This window comes from Sipha flava, unplaced genomic scaffold (assembly GCF_003268045.1).
Source record: "Sipha flava isolate LNK unplaced genomic scaffold, YSA_version1 132_pilon_pilon, whole genome shotgun sequence".
Classification (NCBI taxonomy): domain Eukaryota; kingdom Metazoa; phylum Arthropoda; class Insecta; order Hemiptera; family Aphididae; genus Sipha; species Sipha flava.
Window position 1 is genome coordinate 1,452,399 of NW_020271758.1, and position 27,428 is coordinate 1,479,826.

The 27,428-nt window shown below is 30.0% G+C and overlaps 1 protein-coding gene across 1 annotated transcript in view; it reads left to right on the plus strand.

Moving 5' to 3' along the window:
* Positions 1–26,642, plus strand: part of LOC112679207 (mucin-17-like) — a 233,209-nt gene extending 206,567 nt beyond the window's left edge. Inside the window, exons 3-7 of the mRNA XM_025548912.1 lie at positions 16,020–16,134; positions 16,998–17,155; positions 17,410–17,558; positions 21,554–21,683; positions 23,997–26,642. Of these exons, the coding sequence (XP_025404697.1) occupies positions 16,020–16,134; positions 16,998–17,155; positions 17,410–17,558; positions 21,554–21,683; positions 23,997–25,681 (2,237 nt within the window). The 3' untranslated portion in view covers positions 25,682–26,642. The remainder of the gene's footprint in view (positions 1–16,019; positions 16,135–16,997; positions 17,156–17,409; positions 17,559–21,553; positions 21,684–23,996) is intronic.
* Positions 26,643–27,428: the final 786 nt, after the last annotated feature.

Consider the following 27,428-nt stretch of genomic DNA (forward strand, 5'->3'; position numbering starts at 1 on the left):
ACTTGAAGTACCTATTAAACCAGCTCACGATGTTTCCAAGTGGTGGATGTATAGAGCCGGTTGTTTTGAAAAAAGCTAACAAAAAAATGTGTATCAGGTATAATGAATAACCAGAAAAAGTTTTACGAGTTGTAAAAAATAGCTCACGCTCGAGTCACCGATGGAAATCACAATTATGATTCCATCCATAATATTTCGTTTCGGAAAATAGTAACTGATTGAAATACACTGTTCAACTAATATTATACGCGTATTGCATGTTTATGCCCAGTAAAATAATAAAATAAAATAATACGAGTATTACGGTTTGTTGTTCTTAGAGGAATAATGTTCGACACCCTCTTGGTATTCCTATATTTTATCCAACGAACTCGACGATAATATTATTATTGTTTTTTATCTTTCTTTTTTTTTTTTTTTTTCTACACTCGTTAGTGAAATCACTATAACATTTTTCGTGGTTTTGATTTACGTTTTATTTATTTCGAAAATAAACTCAATATTCAGTACGCGTTTGAATTCACTGAAATGGTAAAAACGTTTATGTTGGTAGAAAATTTAATCGAAAGTGATATAAATTTACCGAGCTCGTTAAACTTGGAGTTGGAAAAATATTTTACGTGGTATTTTTAATAATTGATGATTAACCACGTTTTTGTGTACAGAAAATCAAAAATTATAAACTTCCAATCAAATCAACACATCGTCCTAATGAAATACTGTTCGTTTACAGACAGAAATGAACTATCAAACTACACCAACTCCACTACGTTTATAATATTAAATAAAAATAATTTTATTTCAAGGCGATTTGTTTGATTTTATGGTATATATAGGTACTATTTTATTAAACATCTTATTGAGTGGATGAAATCGCTTATAATTCAGTCTTTTCGCAGAAATTTTATTATTTTTTCGTCAAGTTAATTTTTCCATTCCATATTAATGTTTACGAAATCTATTTTTAGACAACATTTTAGCACAGCAAATATTTTTGTAAATCACCAACATTTTCAACATTTTTTATCTCATTCTCCAAAGCATATCGATTACTGATTCCTTAATAATAATATTTGTTAATAATTCATATGAATATCTTTAAATGAAAATTATTCATAGTATTTTGACTATCCACAATATGAACGCAAATGGAGTTAACTGTAAGTAATAAATTCGTTGGATCAAAAATTTTTGCTTTTCCGTTTTTTCAACAAACGATGTATTCACGTTTTAAGACATTCGAGATATTTTCTTCGCCGTTCTGTTATATGTTAATGTTCTATTTTTCATATAATGCAAAGTTTCACATAATAAAAAAAAACTTTTGAAACTAAATTATGTGTAAAGAGAAGAAAAAATCAAAAATAAAGTGAAATGCGTCGTATTTAAATCTTTTTGTTTATTGTTTTTTTTTTTTTTTTGAAAAATTGAAAAGTTCATTCGCTTAAAAGTATCGCTTCTATTTCAGTTAGAAAACTTTCTATCCTTTGCCTATTGTCCAATCATATATCATTTTGTAATGTGAAAGGGTAAATTCCTGATTTGGTGTCTAAAAGTCTGTTTTTTTGTAAGTTTATTTAATAGGTATTATATTGCAGGCTTTAAGTCGGTTTCCTCCTTCACTTTATATTTATTTTTCAATCCCAAATATCCACGTATAATATCCCCTAAGATCTAACGAATCACCTACAACGTAGTATTACAACACAACATTAATTTATCCATTTGCTTCGTTTACCATGCTTAGTTCACATGATATTTTATTTAATCGGGTTCATGAAACGTTTTATAATTTCTATTTTATCGGGTCTGGATGAATTCTCAAAAATATAACCAATTAGTATTATTATGCCATTTTTTGCGGTTAAAATATAAGTTTTTATTCGCCGTTTGGCATGTGCGTGTTATTAGAACACTCAACGTAGAGCTTTTTCGACGTGTCATTTACATAATGTACTTCATTATACGATGTATCTTAATCTTTTCGTGAATTGTTGAAATTTAAATTAAATTTGTATTTTAATCTCCTACCATACAGTTAACGAAGTGCTAATGACTTTGAAATATGTATACCCACGACGCGTTAGAATATACTTATGATTAACTCATTAAACGGATGCATTTAGAATGAACTCGCATAAACACTACGTTAAATTAATATATTATCAAAAATAAATCTATAGTAGAAGTCAAGTTGAAATAAGTTATGAGATAGAAGTATTAATAGTTAAATTTACGAATTATAACTGATAAAGTCGCACAAATAGGATCATAGTTGTTGTAAAACAGCAAAATAGTATAGATTATAATGATTCTTTTAACTATTTATTAAAATTAAAACACAGATTATCTGTGCAATTATATACTTTCAAGTTCGTGAAAATATGATCACTATAAACGAAAGTTCGATTGAGAAATTGTAATTTTTTTTTTTTTTTATTTACAAAATAAGTTACCATTTTGCAATATTTTTTTATATATTTTATCGTATTATGCATTTAAGATTATTAAAAAAAAAAAGAAAAATTCCCCTAGTAACTACTAACTAACACTATTAATAAGTTTTTCTTATAAATTTTCAATAAAATTTTTGGTAATAACTTTTTTTCGACTCGATACTCCTGAATTGCATTTCTTAACATACTTATAATTCAATAATCAATAAACACTATTGCATATTACACATCGTTTCATTATAAGTGTCGTACACACAGGATGAGACCGACGTTTTGAGTTGTAACAACGCAGATGTACAAAATATATTTTTTCTTAATTACGAATATTGTTGTTAAAAATCACAGAAATATTATATATGTATCTTAATATCATATATAACAGACTTATATACTTATATATATAGACATATCTTAATATGTCTATGTTAAAAATATATTACTTTCCCGTTTGTTATATTATTAATTTATAAGTTTGCACCGCCATAGCATTGATTAAATATAAGTATATTTAATCAATGACCATAGGTACATATTTCACTATTATAATTATACGCCTCAGGTAAAACGGTTTTTAATAAGCTCAGTCTCGGACTATACACCCAACAGTCTCGTATAATTATATTTTATGTTACCATCAATGTCGTAAATCTAGTTATTTATGATATTGACTGTCAATTCTTATAATGCCTGGGTAATGTAGCCATTATCTATAATGGATATATAGGACATATTTATGACATTGACTTGATAAATCAGACGAAATTGAAATCTGATAAATTGGCAAGTCATTATAACATTTCCGATCGTCTTGTAGTCAATGTTATCTTTAATGGTTTTAACTTTTATGGTTTTCCATTTTCCACATTAAAATTAGGTACCTGATTTGTAATGAATATTATCTTTTATGGTTTTAGTACACACAGAAACTAACAACATAACAGGTATTGTTACCATCTTCGTTTTACTTACGTATTGTGCGAATACCTATAATTCAAGTATTTTTTTCGTTTTATATCTATATGTACTAGCATCATTGTAATTCATTTCTAAATGTTAAATTATTTTTTTTTAAACATGACTTTAAATAAAATGTGTCAAAAGTTTTACGACGCATAATCTGATTTATTGAAAAATAAACGTGAGGACAATAAATCATTTTTAAACAAAGAGGAGTATATGTTAGGATTACAAGAAGTACCAAGGAAAAAATTGGGAAGAAAACTGTGAAGAAAAGCACAAAAGAATATAGATACATTTGAAAGTATGATGTACTAATACTCAATGGAAAAAAACGACTTATTAAATCTATAAGCAGTGATTCCGAAAGTGTAGCTTATTATGTACCAAATGACGAATTATTTGATATTTTACACAATAGTCACGTTTCAATAAGTCAAATGTACTTTTCTTACCAATATGCTTACCATGTGAGAATAAGTAATTTCCATACATAATCTCCATAAAAGTGATAAAATTATGAAAAATTTGATTTCTTTTTGTGTGTATTGTTTATATTTAGTAAATATAATATATTATATACCTTATGACAATTCGATTGGCTGTTAGTTTTATATTTACTAAATTGTCATTCACTGCGTTGTATTAGTAAATAATGACAATGACTGAGCTATCATAAAAAGTATCTATTACTGTCTGTCTTAGTAAGGCATTTTCTAAAATGACTAGCCAATCAATACCTATCAAAACAGTCAGAGTCAACATAGACTAGTCATTGTTAATAATACTTAATTATCATTATTGACGGCAACATATATATATTGTTTTATTATTACACGCAGTGCATTTAACGAATACCCTAAAAAAGGTTATGAATAGTGGCGTAAACTGGGTGGTGCAAATGTGGCACTTGCAACACCACATCTAAAATGTGGTGGTGCAAAAATATGTTTTTACACCACCAGAAAATCATTGAAATTTGTATACCTATAATATTATTTTCAAGAGCCAAGGAAATTAGTATACTAAAAATAAAATTTGATTGTTTTTTTTTATTAATATTATAATAATGGTTTTAATACTAAAATAATTCAAAATTTATATAGTTTATTGGAAAAAATATTATTTAGGAAATTGGATAATTGGTGTGTTGGAAATTATAAGTTGAGAATATGCCTCTGCACCACTAGAAACTAGATCCAATTTACGCCACTGGTTATGAATATTAGTTTTAAATCGATTATCCTTTAATTATATATAAAAACAGACAAATAAATGATTTAACAAACACTAAAGTTAAATTTATTTCAAAGAGTAAAAAAAAATAACCGTATCGAATAACTTTTTGAGGCGATTACAGTGATATTCATTATAATACGAAGAAAAATAAATTTAAATCGTTAGTCGAGTTTATTGAAGTTGGATTCGGGGTACATTGTTTCTGTGTAAATATTAGAAAAATTATTTTTCTTCCATTATTTATTTCTATAAATAATATATGTCTTTCGTGAAAAACAAGAGCAAACTATGAGGTGAATTTCAAATGTATTTGTATTTCTAATGAAGAAAAATCATTTGGAAATACATATTCTATAATTTTTAATGATATGAATGTTGACATTAATTGCAAAAAAAATTTCAAAGTAAGTATTACTCCCGAACAAGATACCTTTTCAGAATAATTGGTACCTAATAAATAATAGTATCAATGGAAAGTAGAAATGTACCTATTATACGCAAATGATAATAACAATATAATGGTATCGAAATGATTTCTCCAAATTTAATATAAGTTACTGCGTACTGCAAATACGCGTATTATAGTTATGTTTAAACATTAATGTTAATGGGTACCTACTATGACTCGTTTTGTATTAAACTTATGTACTTTATAATTTCTATCAAGCTGTCTCTGTAATTTTAATCAAATTAATTAAATTTTACCCGTATCATGAAATCTTTTCATATGTGTGTTAATGTATTTATACCATTTTAACCAATATGAATGTTTGAAAATTACCATCGATGTTATCCGTTCATCGTTGTTATTGTATAGTTAGTAAGAAAAGTTTTCATTTTGATCTTTATTTCATTCATTCATTATGGTGGCGTTCTCTTTCATTTTACAAACACGCGGCGAGTCAAACTTATTCTTAACAATTTCTGTTAAATACCTTAATATAATTTCTAGTCATCGCTGATAGTCTTCACCCCAAACAATTCTCTGTCAGATGTTTTTACTTTATATTGTACACTTTTCAGTACAGTAAATTATTCATATACCCATTTAATATTTTGCCAACACTATTATATGCAACCGGGTATACCACCATTATTGTTCTCTTTAAACGCTGGTTATGTAATCCGATAAATTTACATCTAATTTTAATTTCAGCCCTGTGTTTTTCATTCCAAGTGCAATCAATACGACATAAATTATTGGCCTTTTTCACATTCTCAACGTTACTTAAAATTATGTGATGCATTTTTTTCATGATTATACTACTTTTTTCATTTCAATTCATGAATATCAAGTAATTAAATATATTCTAACTAACAAATTTCCTTTCGAACACTTGACTGTGGTCTATGATATCCTTTAAATATATAAATGCTTATTCCCAACTAAACCAATTACTTTAAATTAGAATAATTTTAAATTTGTATTTTACACAAGAAAGTATTAGTCTTTATATATTTATGAGCATATAAAAGGATATTGATCTTGAATATTATTTTTATCTATTCAATAACATTGTACTAATTTTAGTTGAAACAAAACTAACAATAAATAAAAGTTAGTCGATTGTTTGATTTCGTTGTTCACATATCAGCCATTAAAATCGTTATAATTCATATTTCAAAGAAAAAAATCTTCACTGCTCAATAAAACAAGTATTCGGTATTTAAAGTGTTTATTATTTTATATAATTTATATAAAAAACACATAATTTAGGAACAATATCATTGCTTGTAAGAATCAGGCTTTACGGTTTTATTGATGTAAAAATGAAAACATATCAAGCTAACATTATACTCAAGAATCACAAATCAATAATCATCCGATATAAATTCATGGGGTTTTCAATTTTTTTTTAAAAGTTGAAAAGTTGATAACTGTACACAACATTGATTAATTTTCATAAGTCATAAAATTGGTTGGTCCAACTTCAGTACGGGTTTAAGCGTCACAGCACTATTAATCGATGCTACACGAACCATCATCATCGTGTCTCTCAGCTTACGGAAAAACTGTTCGAACACGTTAGCCGTTAATGTGTATTAATCTATTGTTTAAGGCAGATTTAACGGATGTTTTGCCATGAAAAATATACAACATGTGTGGGCAGAAGTGCTCGGATTAACAGCTGAACCGTATCGCGGGCAAGGCAAAGGTTCGACAGCCCGATTTGATGAAAATAATATTAATAGCAATAATTAATTGAACATACGATTGTAATTGTAATACAGCATGCAACTTTTTTCGCTCATCGATTACAAATTTAAATACAGCTTCGGAGTTGACTCTCAAACATCCATTGACTTATAATATAATATAAATACATTTCGGTGGTTCAACACCGTACGTATTTCAGTTCGATGATGATGGGTAACACCAGAAACGCATTTACACGTCCGTTGCACGAGATGATTGATGGATTGTAATATATATTATTATTATCTCGTGCACAAAGTGCGCCACCAAAAACCTCATTTTTGTTTTCAATTATTTCATTAACTTTCAGTGTAGTACATGTGATATGTATAGGTACGCGAATAATATATTATAAATAATAATAGTATGCGAATACTAAGTTCGGAATTAAATTTAAACTTTTAAAAAAAAAATCTACGGCAAGATTAATATCTTTTATTCGACTTTTGTATGAACAAAATATTTATCAAGTTTTTTTTTCCTCCGGTTGACATCGCCTATAAAATAATTATAATTTATATCACGCTGTGCATGTATCAGAATTAAACTGCACCAAAAATAAATATATATAATCGAATATTTGCGCCAAAAGTTTAGTACTACGCCATAATACATGCTTGTATAATTTACGAGAGTGCTTTATATTTTATATGATGTATGTTTTTTTATTTCTGAATAATTTCTCGGAAATCGACCACTTCTGCTGATGAAACATTATCTTGGCAACGCAAAAAAATAATAGCGTACATATTATTATGTGTTGTGCGTTGATCCTCGCAGAGTTACGTTACGATATATTTGCGAAACAAAGGGTTTATAATAATTATATTTCGTTCTGTGCACAGTTTTGTGTTAAAAATAAAACGTGATGCAATAACGCGTTGTGATAATAATAGTAGAAGAATTTCTTCGGCTTTCTTCGTTCGTTTAAGACTTAAGTGTCACTTCTGGGTAGCTTCTTTCATCACTATTTTTATTAATCATGCCATGTTTTTTACTTATATCATATATACTCAGGATGTTAACTGATATGGATTTATATTTAATCAAAAAGTAAAAAAATTTTGTTTTTTCATTTTTCACCATTTTATTTAACGCTAAATACCTAATAAAATATTTGTAATGGATTCAACTCTTTGTAGGTTAAATGTTAATATTCATTAACTTTTTATTTTGTTCACAAGTAAATGATACATAGATATTGTTTTACAAAATAATAATACAAGCAAATATACTTATATACCGTATGATTTGTATATATATATAACATAAGAAGACAAAAACTCAGATATAAATATGGGGGGAGGGGGGGTGCTAGCACGTAATCGTGTGTTATTAAGATATGGACGATGGTCGTGGCGGCGGCGACTCGGAGCGACGGTGGCTATCCGTAGTGGCGGCGATGGCGACTTTACAGTTGCAGCGGCTATTGGTCGTGACGGCGGCGACTTATAGTTGGGGCAGCGGCAACTCGTAGTGGCGGCAACGGCTATCTGTAGTGGCGACGGCGACTTGTAGTTGTGGAGGTGGCGACTAGTAACAGTATTGCTAAATGCAGTCCACTAGTCGCTATTCAGATACCCTAACTCCGAGCGGCGAAATATTAACTCCATCAAGTTAGTGCCTGGAATATTCGTCACGCCTCGGTGCTAGGAGTGGATCTTAGTGGCAGACTATGTTTATGGAAGTACGTCTAGCCGAACACATGCCCCGGAATGTGTTGTGTTGCTGTTCTCGACGTGGTTATCTGTCCTCGTGCGGTTGTTGTCCCTATGTAGCTTAATGAAATGTGGGTACATCGTTTAAACCATAGACCTTATACTGAGTATAAGTATACTTAGTGTAAGGTCTATGGTTTAAACGTTAAATTGACATCCGAAATTGCACGCGATGCCCCGCATAAACTGAAATTGTTACCAATCGTTACGGCCAAGTAGCGAAACGCATTATTGTTCACAATAGGCGATAAAAAAACATGCTCAATTATTCATTACTCGGGTGAGTATGAACAAGGTAGCTGAACGACGCGCTCTGTTGTCGAAAACATGCTGGACCATCCGATAAATACCCTTATTCGTCGCGTGCGTAACCGGTTGGGTCGCAGCGGTCGGGATATAATATAGGGTTAATATCGTTAATAGATGGCAGTGTATGTCGTTTACATATTATTGATAAAGTTTCGATCATCTGGTACTCGTCGGATGATATTATTCAATATTAAAACAATAAACATTAGGCATATAACTCCGAATAAGAATTATATTCGTGTTTTAAGATAATAGTTCCGAATTTAATTTATAATAAATAATAATTAAATGTTAAAGTTGAGTACCAGTTTAAAACGAAAAATTATTTTAAAACCAATTAATTGATTAAATCTTTATTTATAAATATTTAAAATTTATATTCATCACTGTATATAAAATGGATATTATTTGAATCGTGATATTTTTTAACATTGCGTAACATCGCGATGGTGACGACTCATATCTTCACAATAATTTATCTCTCATAACCAATACAACTTTTAATCGTTTATTTATTCTACGGGTTAATAATTATTTATTTAACCACTCGGTTTAATCACTCTTCGTCATCGAGTAAAATTCGTGGTTGGTGATGGGCAGATCATAATTAATCGACATAAATATATTATAGGGAGGTTAAAAAAAAGCTTTTGGGATTTTCGATTATAATATGACGTATGTGTCGCGTACGGTTATCGATGAGTCACTGCTAACACGCGACTCCGGCTAGCACATGGTCGCGATGATTATAAATCGAGTGGAAATCAACGAGATGGGCATACGGATAGCGATAGTGGTAGCGGTGGTAGTTAGGTAGATAGGTACTGTTCTTGAATTCGATTTACCGTCAGTCATTTTTGTCGTGGGTGGACGATGTGGCGATGACGAGCCAAGAGACGCGCGGACATGGAATTTTATTATTGGCTTTGCACAATAAATCGGTAATTCGGAACAAGGGACGATAATAAATTTTGGGTGTACGCCCATACCTGCCACAATCTGTACCGGCTAACTTGGATTGGCTGGACTTCGGTAAACAATAACCACACGAGTATCCGTACACGAAGCACTAGCAGAACACGAGAGAATATATAATAATTTTTTTTAAGATAATATTAAACATTTTAACAAAATAGTTATCACCTGTGATATACTTTGACGTATTTTCATCATTTAAGTGTATTTATCAACTTAAAGAACATTTTTAAATTACATGGTATTAAATATTTAATCATACAAAATAATAACATCTATTCATTTTTAAAAATAAAAATGTCATATTCTTCGTTTCACAATAAAAATAAATCTAATATCATAATTCCTAATTCCATTGAATGCATTTCTTTTTTTTATCAAGTAAAAACACTAAGAAGTTATTGATTGATCATTACACTTTATGACATACATAGGTATCCCAAATTTTTTGATAAATATCTGACATCCAATTGAAAAGGTTCTTGGTTTCTTGAGATAACTTGCAAATTTCAACTTTCGATAATTCAACTCAAAATCAATTGTGTTATTCCAATGGTAAAGTCTATAAAAAAAATTTGAAAAATCGACATTTCGTTTTATTTATTTATTTATTTATTTATTTTTTGTTCGATGAACTCACGAGTATAACGTTGTAAAATCACGAATAAGTGTACCGAAATATACCAAAATCCACCTGGTGGTTTTTCGATAGTGACGTGATGATTGCTTTCGAATTTATAACAACACAAAAGACGCAATATGCGCGAATGTATACCTGTATATATATATGTACACACCAATCTACCAACGTGCCGTTTGCTTTTTCGCAATTATTTACTTGGTGCCACGTGCAGCGTGTACAAACGAACTTGAACTCCCATACCCAATAAACTTTTTACTTGAAAAAATAATGATTTAATCTCCGATTGACCAGTAAATTAGTATTGATGTCTCAATAATATGTTGTGCGTCTACCGTCAAACCTCAAATATGTAAATAAATAATTAAATGCGTAAATTGGATTATAATAAATTTGTGCATTATACGACTGGTTTCAAATTGGAAATTCATTATCAAAGTAATTCACAAAGTCAAAAAAATTCGTGACTAAATATGAAAAAATAAATAAAGGAATATATTAATAAAAATTGTTCATTTTATTTAGAGATCATTTATTTTCATTAGGGGATATTTTTTAAATTGCATTCTAATTAGACGTATATATGTAAAAAAATTAAAATCGTTAATTATTAAGTATTTATTATTATCTAAAATATATTCATATAAGAATATTATTTTTAAAACCTGTTTGGAAATTTAAAATATTATTAAAATTACTTTCTTTATTTCATGATACATGGCAGCGTTTCCCAAAGTGTGTTCCACGGAACCTTAAGGTTCCGTGGGACAATGCTAAGGGTTCCGCCAGATGTATGTGAATATTGAGAAATTTATTTTATATTATATTTGGAAAAAGTATTATTTCATATTATTTAAAAAAAAATTGTGTTTTATACTAATTTTAATAAAGAGTAATCATTGACAATATTAACAGTATCATTAAAAATATTTTTAGAGTATTGGTTTTCCTATATTTTTTGTTTTTTAAAAAAATTAGAGTTGAATTGAAATTAAAAACATTAGGGTTCCGCGAAACACAAACTATTTTTTAAGGGTTCCGTGAATGTAGGAGTTAAATTATAAGAATTGATATATATATTTCGTACATTGAATTCATATTATAAGATTAATTTATAGATATTTTATATATCATATATATATTTAATTTCATTATTTCTATTAATTTTAATTTATTTTAAACTGTATAAGACTAATGTGAGATTTAACATTTAATTTTTACCTAGTGTTAATCTAATAGACATAATGTATATGTAGGAGATTACCTAATTTGTAGTAGTTTATCATTACTATACATACACTCAAACATAGAGGCGTTTTCTGGAGAAAAAAAACTCAAGCTTCATCCCACGTAGCACCGAAAGGGAATACATATAATTATTACTTATTTTTCTCGTCTGCTTCAGTCGGTAATTGATGCAGTGCGTAGGTATCCATTGGAAAATCTTCTCCGGCTCCTTTTTACTGCAACATTGTGCGTCGGCGGCCGGGTTTGACAACTACAGCCACCGTCCGTCTCGTCTGATTGATCGCATTGTACGGCTGCGGACAAAGGGGTATAATACACAAAATCTTGCCAAGCTGTTTCGATATTTACACGTGAAATCCGCAGCACCGGCACAAAAAGTGAAAAACGTATGGAAAATTAGATCCGTCTCTTATTTCCTTCTTCACTCCCTTCCCCTATCTTTCTCTCTCTCTCTCTCTCTCTCTCTCTCTAGTATCACTGACGGAGATTTATTGGGAAAAATGAGAACATCGTGTGAAGAATAAAATCAGCTACTTATATATAGGTATTAAACCTCGTGTTTATACGGCAGTCGTTGCAACGGAATGACTGAAGCTGACCGAAAATCAAATTAGAGTTAAGTTTCATGCAATACATTTGGTGTACGCGTCTTGTATAATTGAAATCTTGGACATGAAGGTCTGTAAGAAAAATATAATCTATAAGACTTTCCAAAACACATCCATTAATTTGGACCACCGAAAATGAAAATGGCTTTAGCAAACGTCTATGCGAGTGTGAGCGAATCATATGTGCAATATAATTTAGCTGAACCATTTCGTTCGTTCTTAAATGTTAACACATATACTTTGGTTGAATTATGACGAATATATATTACGAATACGTATTCGAATACGAATACTTATGGCGAAAACGCCATAAATAATGTGCGAAAGTGAGATTAAGTTAAGTTTCAAGGAGACCTGTTAATTTTTTTAATCGACTTGTAATTAAATAGACAAATATATGGGTTCAAAATATTAGTTTTCTTAGAATCGGAAGCACATAAATCACACGTAATAATAACAATTATATCGATAATTATATTCTAACAACAATGAGTTCAATTTTTTATTAAATATTATATGACATAACATTTAGGTAATTAAAATGCATTTTGTTAAATATTTTTCAACATTAAATTAGGCTAAGTCTAAATTTTGTTTTTAAAACTTTGCAGTTTTTTCCATGTATTAATTATTGGTACTGAAGAAATAACTGATGTTAGTATGGGTACCTACTGTTTATAGAATTTATAATAAATATAAAAAGCTACTAATTTAGCTATGGTCTATTTCAACGCGTTTACATAATAATTTTTATTGAAATTATACATTTAGAGCTATCATAATTTCAAACGTTTGAACCTAAATCTTAAGTGAACGCATTTTATGTACAGAAAATACATGTATAATAAATACTAACTATAGTATATTATAAGCAATACAATTAAATGGAATTATTATTCTTATATTCGAAAACCAAATCGGTGGAATTGACGAAACAAACACAACAATTAGTGATTATCGTGTGTTGGAGAGGTGGTTAATTTTTTAATAATAATTTGATGAATTATATTATAAACGTAAACGTAAAGCGAACAAATTGTAGGTCAAATTTTAGATTAATATATAGTTCAGAAAAGCGTAATATTTATTTTTTATTTTAATACAAAAAAAAAAAGTCCGTGTACCTATTGTAATAAAAAAAGTCAAATGTATTCATTATAACCCAGTACTTATTATGATTTAATAAAAATAAATTGGATACTGTTTATTATATACGGCAACGTAAAACTAAAGTATTGAAGATTTATGATAACTTTTTAGTTGTTAAATTACAAAACATAATATATATACCTACATCGTTTTTGAACTCTAATGGACTATTAAAAGTTTGGATTTTTTTTTTTTTTTTGTAACATTAAATATACATTTTTTTTTCGTTTAACTCATTTCTGCAATAAAACTAAAATGTATTTACTAAAAATCATTATTTGTAAAAAATAATTTAATACTATAAAATTAATTAAAGCCCTTATTATTCATTAGCTTATATTGTTATCTAGTAATTATTGACACACAATAGAATTTGTGTTCAAAATACTGTTTTCATAATTATAATAATCATAAGTTTCATTATTTATTTACTTATTTTTTTGATTCTTCATGTTCTTACTTTATATTTATTTGTTGTATTTCATTCCACAAATTTTAACAGAATAATATAAAATTGAATAATAATAATAAAAATAAAATAAGAATATTATCACTTTGATATTATTACATATAAATACAATATATATATTATTAATATGGTGACTGGAATTTAACAGTTAGTAGATAAAAAATGTACTTATGATAAAAATGCTAATTCAAAAAACCAATATTTATGTATGAATTCTTGGCTTAAAATAAATAAATTTTCGAATACATGCAAACATTAAGTTATTTTATTTATGAAAAATTACTTTTTAATTTAACTGTATAGGAAATGAAAAGTCATATTTTTGAAAAAATAATGAAGTGGAAACAATTTTGTAGTATGCAAATTCTTTTGATTTCTGAACAAACAATTTTACTTTACAAAAATAAATAATTTTTTCCGAACCACTGAGTATAATAAATTTAAATATTTATAAGCTAAGAGATACAATATTTTTTCCGGTACAACCGTTTTATCACTATGAACTAAAATGTAATAACATTTGAATATTATAATTTATTGTTATACGTATATAATTTAAATTGGTTTACGAAAAAATAATCGCGTTATTTAAATATATTTAGTGAGTTTTGTTTTGATATAAATAAGTATTATTGATTCAGAGTTGAAAGAAGGAAAGTACATTATATTACTTATATAATATTTTTATTACATGAAAAACACAAGCAGGATTCGTAGAGTTTAGTATACCTTTGACCTTTACCTTTTTACTTCTTGCATAAAATATACTACTGAGTGAGACATACTTCGATCCTTGTGTATAACTGTATTATATACTTGAAAAAATAATTAATTATAAAATCAGTATATAGTTCGAAATATAATATATATATATGCGGAATATTGGTTTTCTAATATAAATTGTGTACCAAAACGACTTGTTATTTTGAAGTACTAAAGGAAGAGTTCGTTAGCTAAGAGATTTTACCAAAATACTAAGTGAAGACTTAATATCTGAATTATAAATTATATTAAATCATATGTAATATAATTATACAGTCTTATAAGTTTACCATGAGCATCTGTTTTGGGGTAAAAGGATATTGGACATTCAATCACCATGGGATAATATTATAAATTGGTTATTCATTAAGTAACATTATTATTAATAATATTAATAAATAACTGTATTTCTGACTGTAAAAAAAATTGTTAATGAAATGTCGTATCTATTAAAAAATAATTCATTTTAAATAAAAAATCAATATAAACAAACATTTTAATATATTTATTGATTCTCTAAAAAATATATTGTACTATAGTATTTTAATTGTTATGAAAATATATGAGTATAGATGAAAACAATTTTTAACATCAACAAAATATTTCTTATATTTTAATAAAGAATTTATTATGATTCGAGTCACTAACGTTGCTCAATGAATAAACATATGAATAAATTTATATTCTTGAATTTTTTTTGTAAACGTCTGACTTATAGAAATAACTGAATAAAACTAAAAAATAATCCCTTTGGGCCATAATTGAACCTTATTGCGGAACGTGAAGGGTTTGATTTATTGAAATCAAATTTTCACAGAATTAATATAATATATTATGTTATTACTTAAAAAATTGAATGTTACTCATTTTAAATGTCTCAAAAAAAAAAAATTCTAGCTTATGTTAATGTGAGCCACCCTATTGCTCATAGTGAAATTTTAAATATCCACCTCAATCTAAAAATGATGAATATAAAAAGAATAATATAAGATCGCCATATAATGAAATTTTAAACTTTCATAAAAACTTAATATTTAAGGTTTACTAGGTACTTTTAATGCAGTTAGAAAAAATTTCAGCAACATTACGTTATTATTTTAATTTTCAAAATACAGAAAAGCTTATTTTGAAAAAAAAAGTATAAAATACAAATATAGTATTAACGAGTTAAAAATAAACTTCAGTTATTCAAACTTAAAATGAATACTGATTATAACTAAACAGTATATTAGTATACCATAATTTGCATAAAACTAAAAATATTTAATTTATAATTTAAAATTCTGTTATAGTCGAATCCAATAGTCAGTTTGAAGCAATTCGTAGTTATCTGAAGGAATTGGACGTTACCGAAAATGTTTGGATTGGTCTGAAGCGTAACAGTGAGGCTAGTGAATTTACATGGACGTAAGTAATACATTTATCTATTTTATCTAAAGTATGTGGGAAAGTTATTTGCTATATTAAAGAATTTAAAATTTTAATCTTAGTAATATCCTAATTAATGGAACATATTATCATAGTATATATAACGAATAAGATTATTTTGGTAGCTTTTTTAAAGAGGCATTTTAAAATGTATTACGATTTTCACAATAGAATAATCTTGAAAAAGATAAAACATAAAGTTATCGTTACAAAAAGATAAAATTGTTAAAAGAGAAACATAAAATAAAACATTTGCAATACAATTATGGCTTGAGGCAATAATTACGTTACAATACGAGTAAATGCAACGCCACGGAAAAATGAAAAGCGTTAATATTAGCTTATATAGCGGTTGAAATACGGAATTAATATTATTTTTTACTCTATTATAATACTTGAGTTATAATCTTTTGTATAACCGACAAATCTATCTATTTAATATTTTTATTAATTTACATTATAATGTCATATAAAATACTTAACTGGAACAAAAAATGTAATTATAGGTATATAATATCATTTTTTATCATTTCAACAATAATATTTACACATTTCGTCTTATTATTTTTAATATATGACGAACATTTTGCATAACTATTTCAATTTCATTGAAAACAACTGAATATTTTTAAAACTACAACTACTCCATTCTACTCTTTCTGTACCAATCATGTGTCCAAGTAAAACAAATCATATTTTTTCAAAAATAAAATCAACGTATAAAACGTTTTCTATACATTTTCATTAATCCACTTAACCGACCGAATTACTATAATAATTAGTAGCCATGTTTAGGTACATTAGTGATTGCTTGTATCAGAAATATCTATCTGCGTTTACAGCAATTACCAGCCACTAGCAAGGAGCGGATACTTTAGAGAAGAGGTTCCACGTTCGTTGGACCCGGTTTGCGTAGTCACCGACCCGACAGTCAATTTCAAATGGCACAGTTTACACTGCGGCGGCCCAGAAGTAGCGTCGTTTGTCTGCGAACTTCCTGGTATAATAATATATAATAATATAATACGTACCTAAATAGATATGAAAATTAATGTTCGTAGTTCGAATTAGATTTTGAAACTTAGTACCTGGTACCTACGTACCTTTATATAATTTGCGAATAGTTTATTTACCAATTCGTTCGAGCAATCGACAACAAATTTACTTTCTAGTCTTACTATCTCGGAAGTATATGTTTGTATTGGCTTTGTTCAAATCGAAACGTGTATTAATGCGTGTTACATTATTTTATAGTACCATATTGGGCATCCAAGAGCAATGGTTGCATGACAAGTATGATGGAAGGTATGACTGTGACATTTTTGCCGGAGAGTCCTGCCATTCAACTCACCAAAGAATGCAGTCCGGGAGTTTCCAAAAATGTGACTTGCAGAGGAAATATGGTTTGTTGTTGTAATATTTAATTTGAATAATGTAAAAAAAATACACACAGCCGTTTGTTTTAAAATCAAAACGGGCGCGAAAAAGTTTCTATGCATAAGAATTACGAGTATATGTTAAAACGATACAATTATTTAAATATTTATTACTAGTTCGACAAATTCTTTTCTCTGGCCGTTTTTTCTAAAATCTCAATCTAAACACATTATATTATTTTCGATTTATTTGTTATTTAAATTATTATTATTATTTATTTGTCACTGTTCATTAAATACTGTTTACGATAATTTCTAACAGCAAATTTACGTCGAATTTTTCCACAAACACTTTAAATACAATAATACATTTTTAGAGTAGTTTTTATAAAGGTAAGTAGTTCGTTGTACCTTTTTTGAAAAACGATGGTGACTCGTCACTTGAAGTAATATTTCCTGGTGTTTCCAAGTGGCGGATCTATTGCTGATTTAAAAAAGAAAATAGCAACAAAAAAAGTAATATATATTCACAAGTTATAATGAAAGCTTCATTTCAACATTATGGACAATGTATTTGATATCGATATAATTGTGATTTATTATTGTTAAACTAAACTGGGTTAGGTTAGGTTAATTTTAGGATTTTCATACTACATATTTAAACAATATCGAATTATTCATGTGGTACAAAATAATCAACCCATTCATAAACATACAATATATATATATATATACAAATTCGAGCGTGTGCATTTTAGTATTTATGTTATATATGTATAATATACATTGTATTACACATCCATTGTTATAGTTATAATCGAGTTAATTAATTTACTGTTTAAAACAATTCAATGATATATATCATATATTTACCTAATTATATCTTTGAAAGTGGAGCTTTGTAGTTAACACATGCCTAGTGTAATATGACATCCAGTAAATAATTTGATAATTCTATAAATTAATTTAAATCATAGACGTGCACAAACTTTTTTCGCAGGGTAATGGCTAATAAAATATGCCTCTACCTTGCAAAGATATAAATGCCCCTAAAATTAATGTACCTATTCTAGCCATAAGTTTTTTCTCTTATATAAATGTGTATATTTAATAAATAAAATAAAACAAATATAAAAATCTGATTTTATTTATTCTTTATTAACTAAGTAACTAAAAAAAAACCTTAATACTATTCAAAATGTCCACCATTTGCATTTATACACTTCTTCAAACGATCTGGCCACTTGTCTATGATAGCACGCACCACTTCCATCGGTATTGAGGTAGCTGATTTCACCAGATCGGCTTTGAAGGACTCGATATTTCTATGAGGCTTAGAGCAGGCCTTCTCCACTAAAATACTAAACAGTCTGTAATCCAAAGGATTGAGATCTAGACTTCCTGAGGGCCAATCTTGAGTGGCGATAAATTCTGGTGAATTGACCTCCAATCAGCGTTGTCATTTTTGCTTGATGTACAAGCGTTGAATCCTGATGAAAGGTCCAGTTTTTTCCTGCAAACAATGTATCATTTAAAGGCTTTACTACCTTTTTTAAAATATCACTTTGGTAGTTAACAGCACGTGTTTTGATTCCCTGCTCACAGAAATGCAGTTGAGTAACGCCCTCATATGATACTCCTCACCAAACTATAACTGAGGCTGGATGATGTCCTCCTTCTACTCTTTGAATTTTTTCAGTAGCTTCCCGAAAGTTGTGAGCATAAGCTCTATCATTTTGACGGTTAAATTTTTCTTCTACGGTAAAAATGTTTTCATCTGTAAACAGTATCTGTATGTGAGCATTTTTCGCGTACTGCTGAAGTAACTTCTTCGCTCGTGTCGCTCTAATTTTATGTAAAGCGTCAACCACTGACCGGTACATCTTTGATAAGCACCAAGGCCAAGGTCTTCTTTAATTATGCGTGACATGGTTCTTGGTGGAATTTTCATTTCTCTAGCCATGATTTTTTGTTTGCGGAGCGGATTTTTGCGAATTCTCTATACAACAGCTTTGATTGCTGCATTCGTTCTTGCTTCGCGTGGACGTCCACTTCTCGGCTTGTCATCTATAGTGTTCAACTCGTTAAACCGTTTAATGGTCCGGTAAACAAATTTTTTCGTTATTTTTAACAGTTTTAATAAGTTAAAAATCTCTGTTGGTGTTTTATTACACTTAAATAACGCAATGATAGCAATACGATTTTCTTTAATACCTCATTCCATGTTTAATTCATGACGTGAACTATTGTACTAACCAGAAATAGTAAATATGACACTTAATGAAAATTATATTCGTAAAGAAAGTCATTAGTGTTATTGTAAAATATTTATAGAATAACTGATAAAGAGGGACAGAACTTATGGTACGACTAGGTTAGGTATATTACATTAATGCATTAAAATCTTATGGTTATTTCTTATTAGAAAATAATAGGATATTCATTTTTTTTTTTTCACTGTTAAGTGAAAGCATTATTTAAAAAATATATAACTAATATATATATATATATATGCATTTATAAAAAATAATTTACAATAATATAATATATTTAATACAATTGCAAATGCAGTTGCAAAGTGCGATCGTCAATACCATGAACGGCCTATGGTTTGATTAGTTTTATCCACGCGACCGTGACCCTGAATTTCACATTTAACTAAACATTTCAATTTATAATAGCTTAAATTAAATAACAAAAACAAATTTATACTTAAAAGTTTTAACTGTAATACCATTAGAATTATTGAATTTATTATGTAATAGACCAGGGATGGCCAACCCGCGGCCGCGAGCCGCATGTAACCCACTTTGTAATGTTTGCGGGCCGCGAGGTTATCAAACGTTTACAAAAAAAAAACTATTTTTGTTCTAATAAAATATTCTGGAATGCCCGCACAACGCGCAAGCCGTATTATTAACAACATAATCGCAACAAATTGTTTAATTCATCAACAAAATCTTTGTTCCCAAGTATTATCGATGAACCATATTATTCTATTAGTCATAAAAACAGTGAATTACATTCGATCTTCTGCATCGACAGTTTAAAGGGCGAGTCCGTTTTCGCCAAAACCATACCCTTCCCTTTTCGACCAAATTTAAAATAGGCCGATTCACTTTCGACCAAAACAAAAATGTATATAATACATTAAGAATAATAAAATAATGATATACAATGTTTGATTATGATGAAAACTATTATAATAAATAATTGACGATTCAGGGTTTTACTCGCGCAGCGAGGTTTTAGGTTCACATACAGAACATAATCCCATTTGCAACAGTATCAAGATTTGTAAAAAACCTAGGTTAGCATTAAACTATAATTCCCCTTGGGGCTAAGCCCAACCCCCCCCCCCAAATAGTGTAACACAGTGGCACTCGAGTTTGTGAGTGGAACCGTCAGGCGTAACAAGCGAAGTCCTAAAATTTTTTAAATTAAAATTCCGATTTTCGAATTTTTGAATTTTCGAAAAAAAAAATGAAACAATTTTCATTACGATAAGAGATCAAAACTAAATACAAAATATCGTTCTCTTTTATATTAATATTTTAATAATTATTAACAACAATGTTCATCATTGTTTTAAATTTGTTATATAAATTTTTGTTTTGGTCGAAAAGTGAATTGGCTGAAAAGGAAAGGGTACGTTTTTGGTCATGCCCAATTTAAAGAGTTCTTAAAAGAATTAGATTCAAAATACGGTTATAAAAACAATAATAATTCATTCTGTTATTTCAAATAATTAATACACCAAAACTTATTTTATAATAATAATTAATCCTATGATATTTAAAATTTTTACTCCAATTTTTTCTTGTTTTGGAGCAAAACAAAAATACAATTTTATGTAGCCCTCGAGTTCGTAATGTATTTCCAAAGTGGCCCGCAATATCATTTGGGTTGGCCACCCCTGTTATAGACTATAGTTTATTAAGACCATTTTAGGTTATATAAATTCTTTAAATTTTTGAACATTATATATACAAGGCGTATACCTAAATGTTGATTTTTTTTAGAATCAATCTGAAATAATTGAACAGTTAAGTTGTCCAAATTCAAATAAATTATTGAAGACAATAATCAAACCAATTAAGCCAATTCTAACAGACGTCAAATTAAGAACAACAACCTCCAGCTCTGAATCAGGTAATGTACTACTTTGTTATAATACAAAAAATGTCGATATTTAAACTAACAAAATATTTTTTAGAACATTCTATGATAAGGTTACAATTAATAATACATTATTAATCACTTAAGTACATACTTTTTTAAGTAGTATAATGTTATCTTAATAACTTAGTTTTCGAGATACAATTATTTATCTATTTCGTAAATCGTAAATTCTCATTTTACATTTTGTAAAATATTTTTAATTTATTTTATGTGCAGGAATCTTTTTAACTTACATTATAGTAGCACTTAGTTAATACAATATAAAACTAATCCAGATTCCAATGGGTCAAGTACAGTAATAATATACATCCTACTTGTTGCATGATTTATGAACTATTCATAAGTGAGGTCACATAAAGTTGTAAATTGCAATAAAGAATTTTATTGCTCAACTTTTAGCTGACTTTAAATTAAGTTTAGTTTATTTTCTGCAATTTATGAAATAATATTTTAAGAACAATACTTTTGGTCAGTTTTATTAAATGACTGTTCGAATAAAACAAATAATTATGTTTATGTACATGCATATAAAAATGACCCATATTATTGTGTATACTAAAAGTATTTCATATAATGTAAAATAACAGCTTTCATTCATCGAAATGGATAAAATATGTGCTCAATTGCATGGACTTAAAAATGTGTCAATAGCAAATTATAGACAAATATACAATTACGTAAAAATCGATTAAATTTGACTAATTTACTCGTCAAAATGATAAAATGTTTATAATTAATAACTTTAGTAACTCTAATAAATTATACTATTATGATATTTATTTACTTATTATTCAAATATACAACTATAATTCATAAATTTTGTTTACTTTCAAGTATGCCAATAATTGAATGTTTAATTTTTCCATTATAATGTGCTGTTGTACAAATATGGTAAATGTATAAGTCATCTGAAAGCTTTTAAATATGCACATAAGTATAGTATAGATCTGTTCCAAATCGACGCTAATTGAAGGACAGCAAGTAAATATTTTAAAAATATACCGTAGTCAAGTGTGTTGTGATTTAATCGAAATGAAAATCAAACTTAGTAAAGATAATTTAAAAATAAAATGTTCTATACAAAACGCATAATACCTACCATTGTCAATTTCCAGAGACACAGAATATGTGATAATTAGTTTTGGCTGTTCAGTTTTAGTTATAGTTAATATAGTTATGCATTCACAAGTGAGAAGGAAACTCTTAATTTGTGTTTTGCCTATTTTATAACTAACAAAGTACTTTATAGTTATCACTCGTGTAACCTAACATGTTACAAATAACCCGAATAGTTCATAAATATTGCTCATAGATCTACGAATTTTAAGACTAATTTTTTTCACTCTATTTTTTTATGAAATGTCTTGACAGAATATGAAATTAATATGCACATACTTCTTATAGTATTCTCAAAAAGAACCGATGATTGGAAAAATGTTTAGAATCGTTTAAATAAATGATACCTACGGTTCTACGGGATATGATTAAGAACAAAAATAATGTATCTATTAACGACAGGCAGAGCCGGACGTAGGGAAGGGTTTTGGGGGTTCAAACCCCCTCCGAAATTAATGAAAGATTAATTTCAAACGTAGTTATCCTACCTTATGTACTTTAAAAAAAATGGATTGTTCAAAATACGGTTAAAATATGCTAGAAAAAAAATATTTTGTTAAGAAAAGTAAATTTGTAATAATTAGTAATTTTCCAAACGTTCTAAAAGGTATTGGTACTTAAAACTCAAATTTTTGAAATTCCATGATGGTAATACTTTGTAAAAATAATACGTGTTTGTAAGTTGCTTATTATCAGTAAATAAAAATAAATAAATATACGTAATCGATATATTATTTACAATATATTAAAATATATTATATACAAATATATTAAACATAACTACATTTTGTTTTACAATTGAAGGCCAATTAATTAGTATATTGATTCCTGCACTACTTTATTTAAATTCAGTTTTGAATTATTCATTCATTATTTTCGTTTGGGCTGTTGTTTTCATTTCAATAACGATTTCTGTTTTATGAAATTTAAAACAAATAATTTATTCACAAATATTCACATATGTATTTAAAAATATGATGCAAAAGATACAAAACAGAATTCTATATAATCAATAAAAAGGACCAATCAAATTTCGGGGAAATTTAAGGGTGGGGTACAGTCCATCCTTGGTGCTACCACTAGATGCCTTAAATATTTAAATCGTATTTTTTATTTGTGTGAGGTGACCAAATAGGCATAACATTAATAGTAATCATTTGATTTCAGACGTCGAAGATTACGCTATAGAGATGGCCACAATCGCTCAGTATAACGACGAAACGATCCAGTCGATATCGAAAGTGATGGGACGCGGTATCGACGGCCTGGTCAACTTGCCGCAAGAGATGTCCATAGCTCAGGAGCCGATAAAAGTTTCCGGCCGCGGCCTTTTCGACACCAACGGCATCGACTCCGCATTCATCGGTGGCACGGCTGAAATCACTGCCAGCACGACCACTCACCACGCTCCAGCCGTCACCACCACCACCACCACCACAACCACAACCACTACCACCACCAGTGTTCCAAGCACCACCACCACCGGTATCCCTAGCACCACCACCACTGGTATCCCCAGCACCACCACTACCACCGTTATCCCCAGTACCACCAGAAATCTCCCCAGTACCACTACTAACAAACCGAGCACCACCACCAACGTCCCCAGCACCATCACTACCAGCATCCCCAGAACTACCATCACCAGTATTTCCAGCAATACCACCGGCTATACCACTATTGGAAGCGTCACTACCGCAAGCACCACTACTGGTAGAACCACCACCGACTCAACGACCATCAGTACAGCCACTAGAACTGAGTCCAAGCAAACGGAATTAGACGTGGACGCCATCGATTCGGCGACAACCGCAAACCGAGTAGTGCCGCAGACTGTGGCCAACAACGTGAAGACGGCTGCTTCTACTAGCGCGACCATAACGAACACCGGAAAACTCACCACCGTCCACGCGACTACCGTAAGCCCTCCGACCACCTCGTCATCCACGGTCATCAGGATGTCGACCTCGACGGACCAACCGTCAGCGACGATCGCGCTGAACAGTCCTATCGCCACGGTCACAGTCAACACCAGCGCCACCACTACGACTGTCAGCAGTGGCGGCCACCATCATCATCACCACCATCATTCGAGCACCACGGCCAGGAGTCCGGTCACCACAAGACCTAACTTGACCACCGAGAAAGCGATACTCAGTACTACCGCGAGAAATCCGACCACCACGTCAACGGTAGCCGCGGTGACTCGGCGACCGGTCACGTCCACCGTCAAGATCCCTTACACGATGGCCGCCAAGGCGACGACTCAGGTGCCGCAGGTAATACGCGTGTACAAGAAGACCGAACTGCCACCGATGGCCACCGACAGCAGCCGCAGCAGCGACTTTGACGATTTCCCGTACAAGCCTGTCAACTACACGAACGCCGCCCGAAAGCCATTTGAGACAGCCACCAGCACTCCCATGACCCGATCCGTAATCATCACCAACACCCCGTCAACCGGTTCGGTCAAGACATCCACGACGGCTCGTGCAACCACGGTCGGTTCGACTTCCACATCCGCGGAACCGGCCGCGCCCAGCAACGACACTTCGGCCACGGCCACCGGCGCTTCTGGCACGTACGACGATAACAACTGGGACCCGACACCATCGTCGTCGCCACCTACCGTGGCCGCGGACACCACAACCGCCATCGTCAATCCGTACCCGCCGTCTCCGTCACCATCGATCGCCGCACCGCAGTCATCCACGTCCTCGAGCACCGCCAATCACCGGAAGGCCAACGGCTACGACGCGTACACCGACCACCCGAACCGCAGCCGTCACATCATTCGCCCCAAACAGCATCACCACTCGTACCCGTACATCTTGTACAGACTTCTGGGGTGAATCGGCCGACCCCAATAATCGCGGTTCGCTGTCGTCTTCACCGTTTCCGTTTCGTCCCTCTACTGTCGTGGTCGCGTCGTTTTCCCCGTCACCATCCACCCGTTCATACCGTGAGATAAAATATCTATAGTTTATCAAAGCCATCAAAAACCTTCTCGCACCACATCTCCAAATCCATCCGTCCCGACCGTCTCACCCGTTCGTCCGCACCTACAGCGCCTTCAACGTAAACGTTTTCTCTCGATATCTATAACAACCGTTAATACCTAACCGTTTCGCTTGAAAATCCTTTTATACGTTCATCGTACGCATTTAGTAGGCAAGTACACTCCGACGGCACATGCCACTCGCATTTTAAACGCAATCCGTCTGTAGCTGAAACGTCTGCAATTAACAATGTTAATGCGAGCCCACCTTTAAGACCGTCTTAATGCATTATCGATTCACACCCACAACGTGACAAACTCAACACGATAGCGTACGCCGATCGTACAACGATTTTTTATTCCCGTTTGATTTCACAACTGCAGCTCTAACGTCTTAACCACTCCAATGTTGTTTCATTCGTGTTTATTCTTTTTTTTTCGATTTTATTTCCAATCCCATACCTTAGATATTTAAATGAGTATTAAAATTGTATCCAATATTATCCATATAAACTAGTAACGAAATGTGTTGGACAATTCAATTGCTGAAACAAAACATCATCGTGTGCGGTAAAGAATATTATTGTATCGTAAAATAATTTCAAATGCATCGGTTTAAGTACGCTTTTCTAGTGATTTTCCTTTAAATTATTATACATAAATTAATATGGCTTCGATTTCAAAAATAAAAAATAAATGTAGGTACAAAAGTTTTTTCGTTTAGTTTGATTTCAATCATATCAAAATACGATAGCATACTTGTGTTTCCATAACATCAACAATATTTTAGTTCTCCACAAGTATCGATAAATTATATAATATAAAATATTATTGTTTTATTAGTATCAATAATAACACAAATGGCCCATGTTTTTTTCAAAAATATTACAAACATTATAAAACATTGGAAAAATTTTCATTTAATAGCTTGATTAACTAATATTTGTCTAACATACATAAAATGGTAACATTATTATTATTATTACTATCCATATAACTGTTCTAAATAATATAAAAATAATTATTTTAAATATATTTCTTTCCTAATAAATATTCTATTAATATATTTAAATTTTTCAGAGCTCTACACTTAAAATATAGGCAAAATCACTAATGAAATAATTATGTATGCAATTATTCTTTACCATTCAATCGTGAGCATTAACTATGATTTTTATAAATTCGATGACTTATTCCACAAACCTATTATACCTATTATGATGTGTTTCAAAACGCGCATGGCTCGCTTTTAATAAAATGTTCAATAAAATATATTAAATAATAAAAAAAAAATTAAATAATGGACGAATCGTGACCACTGATGCTACAATGTATCCCACAATACAACCACATTATTATAGATAAGTACTTGTACACATTTTAAAATTTTCCGACTAGAATCAAGTATTATTTACATAATTTTATTGTAAGCACATTCATTATTTAGTTCAGGTTTTAAACATTGTAAGTTTTTACAATGTGAACTTCCGAAGAAGTTTTAACTGTGAACAATTTTGTAGCGTTTGGTTATATTCATAACATTTACAATTTTATATTATTAAAATATAACATATTTAAATACACTTTTTTTTTTTTTTTAT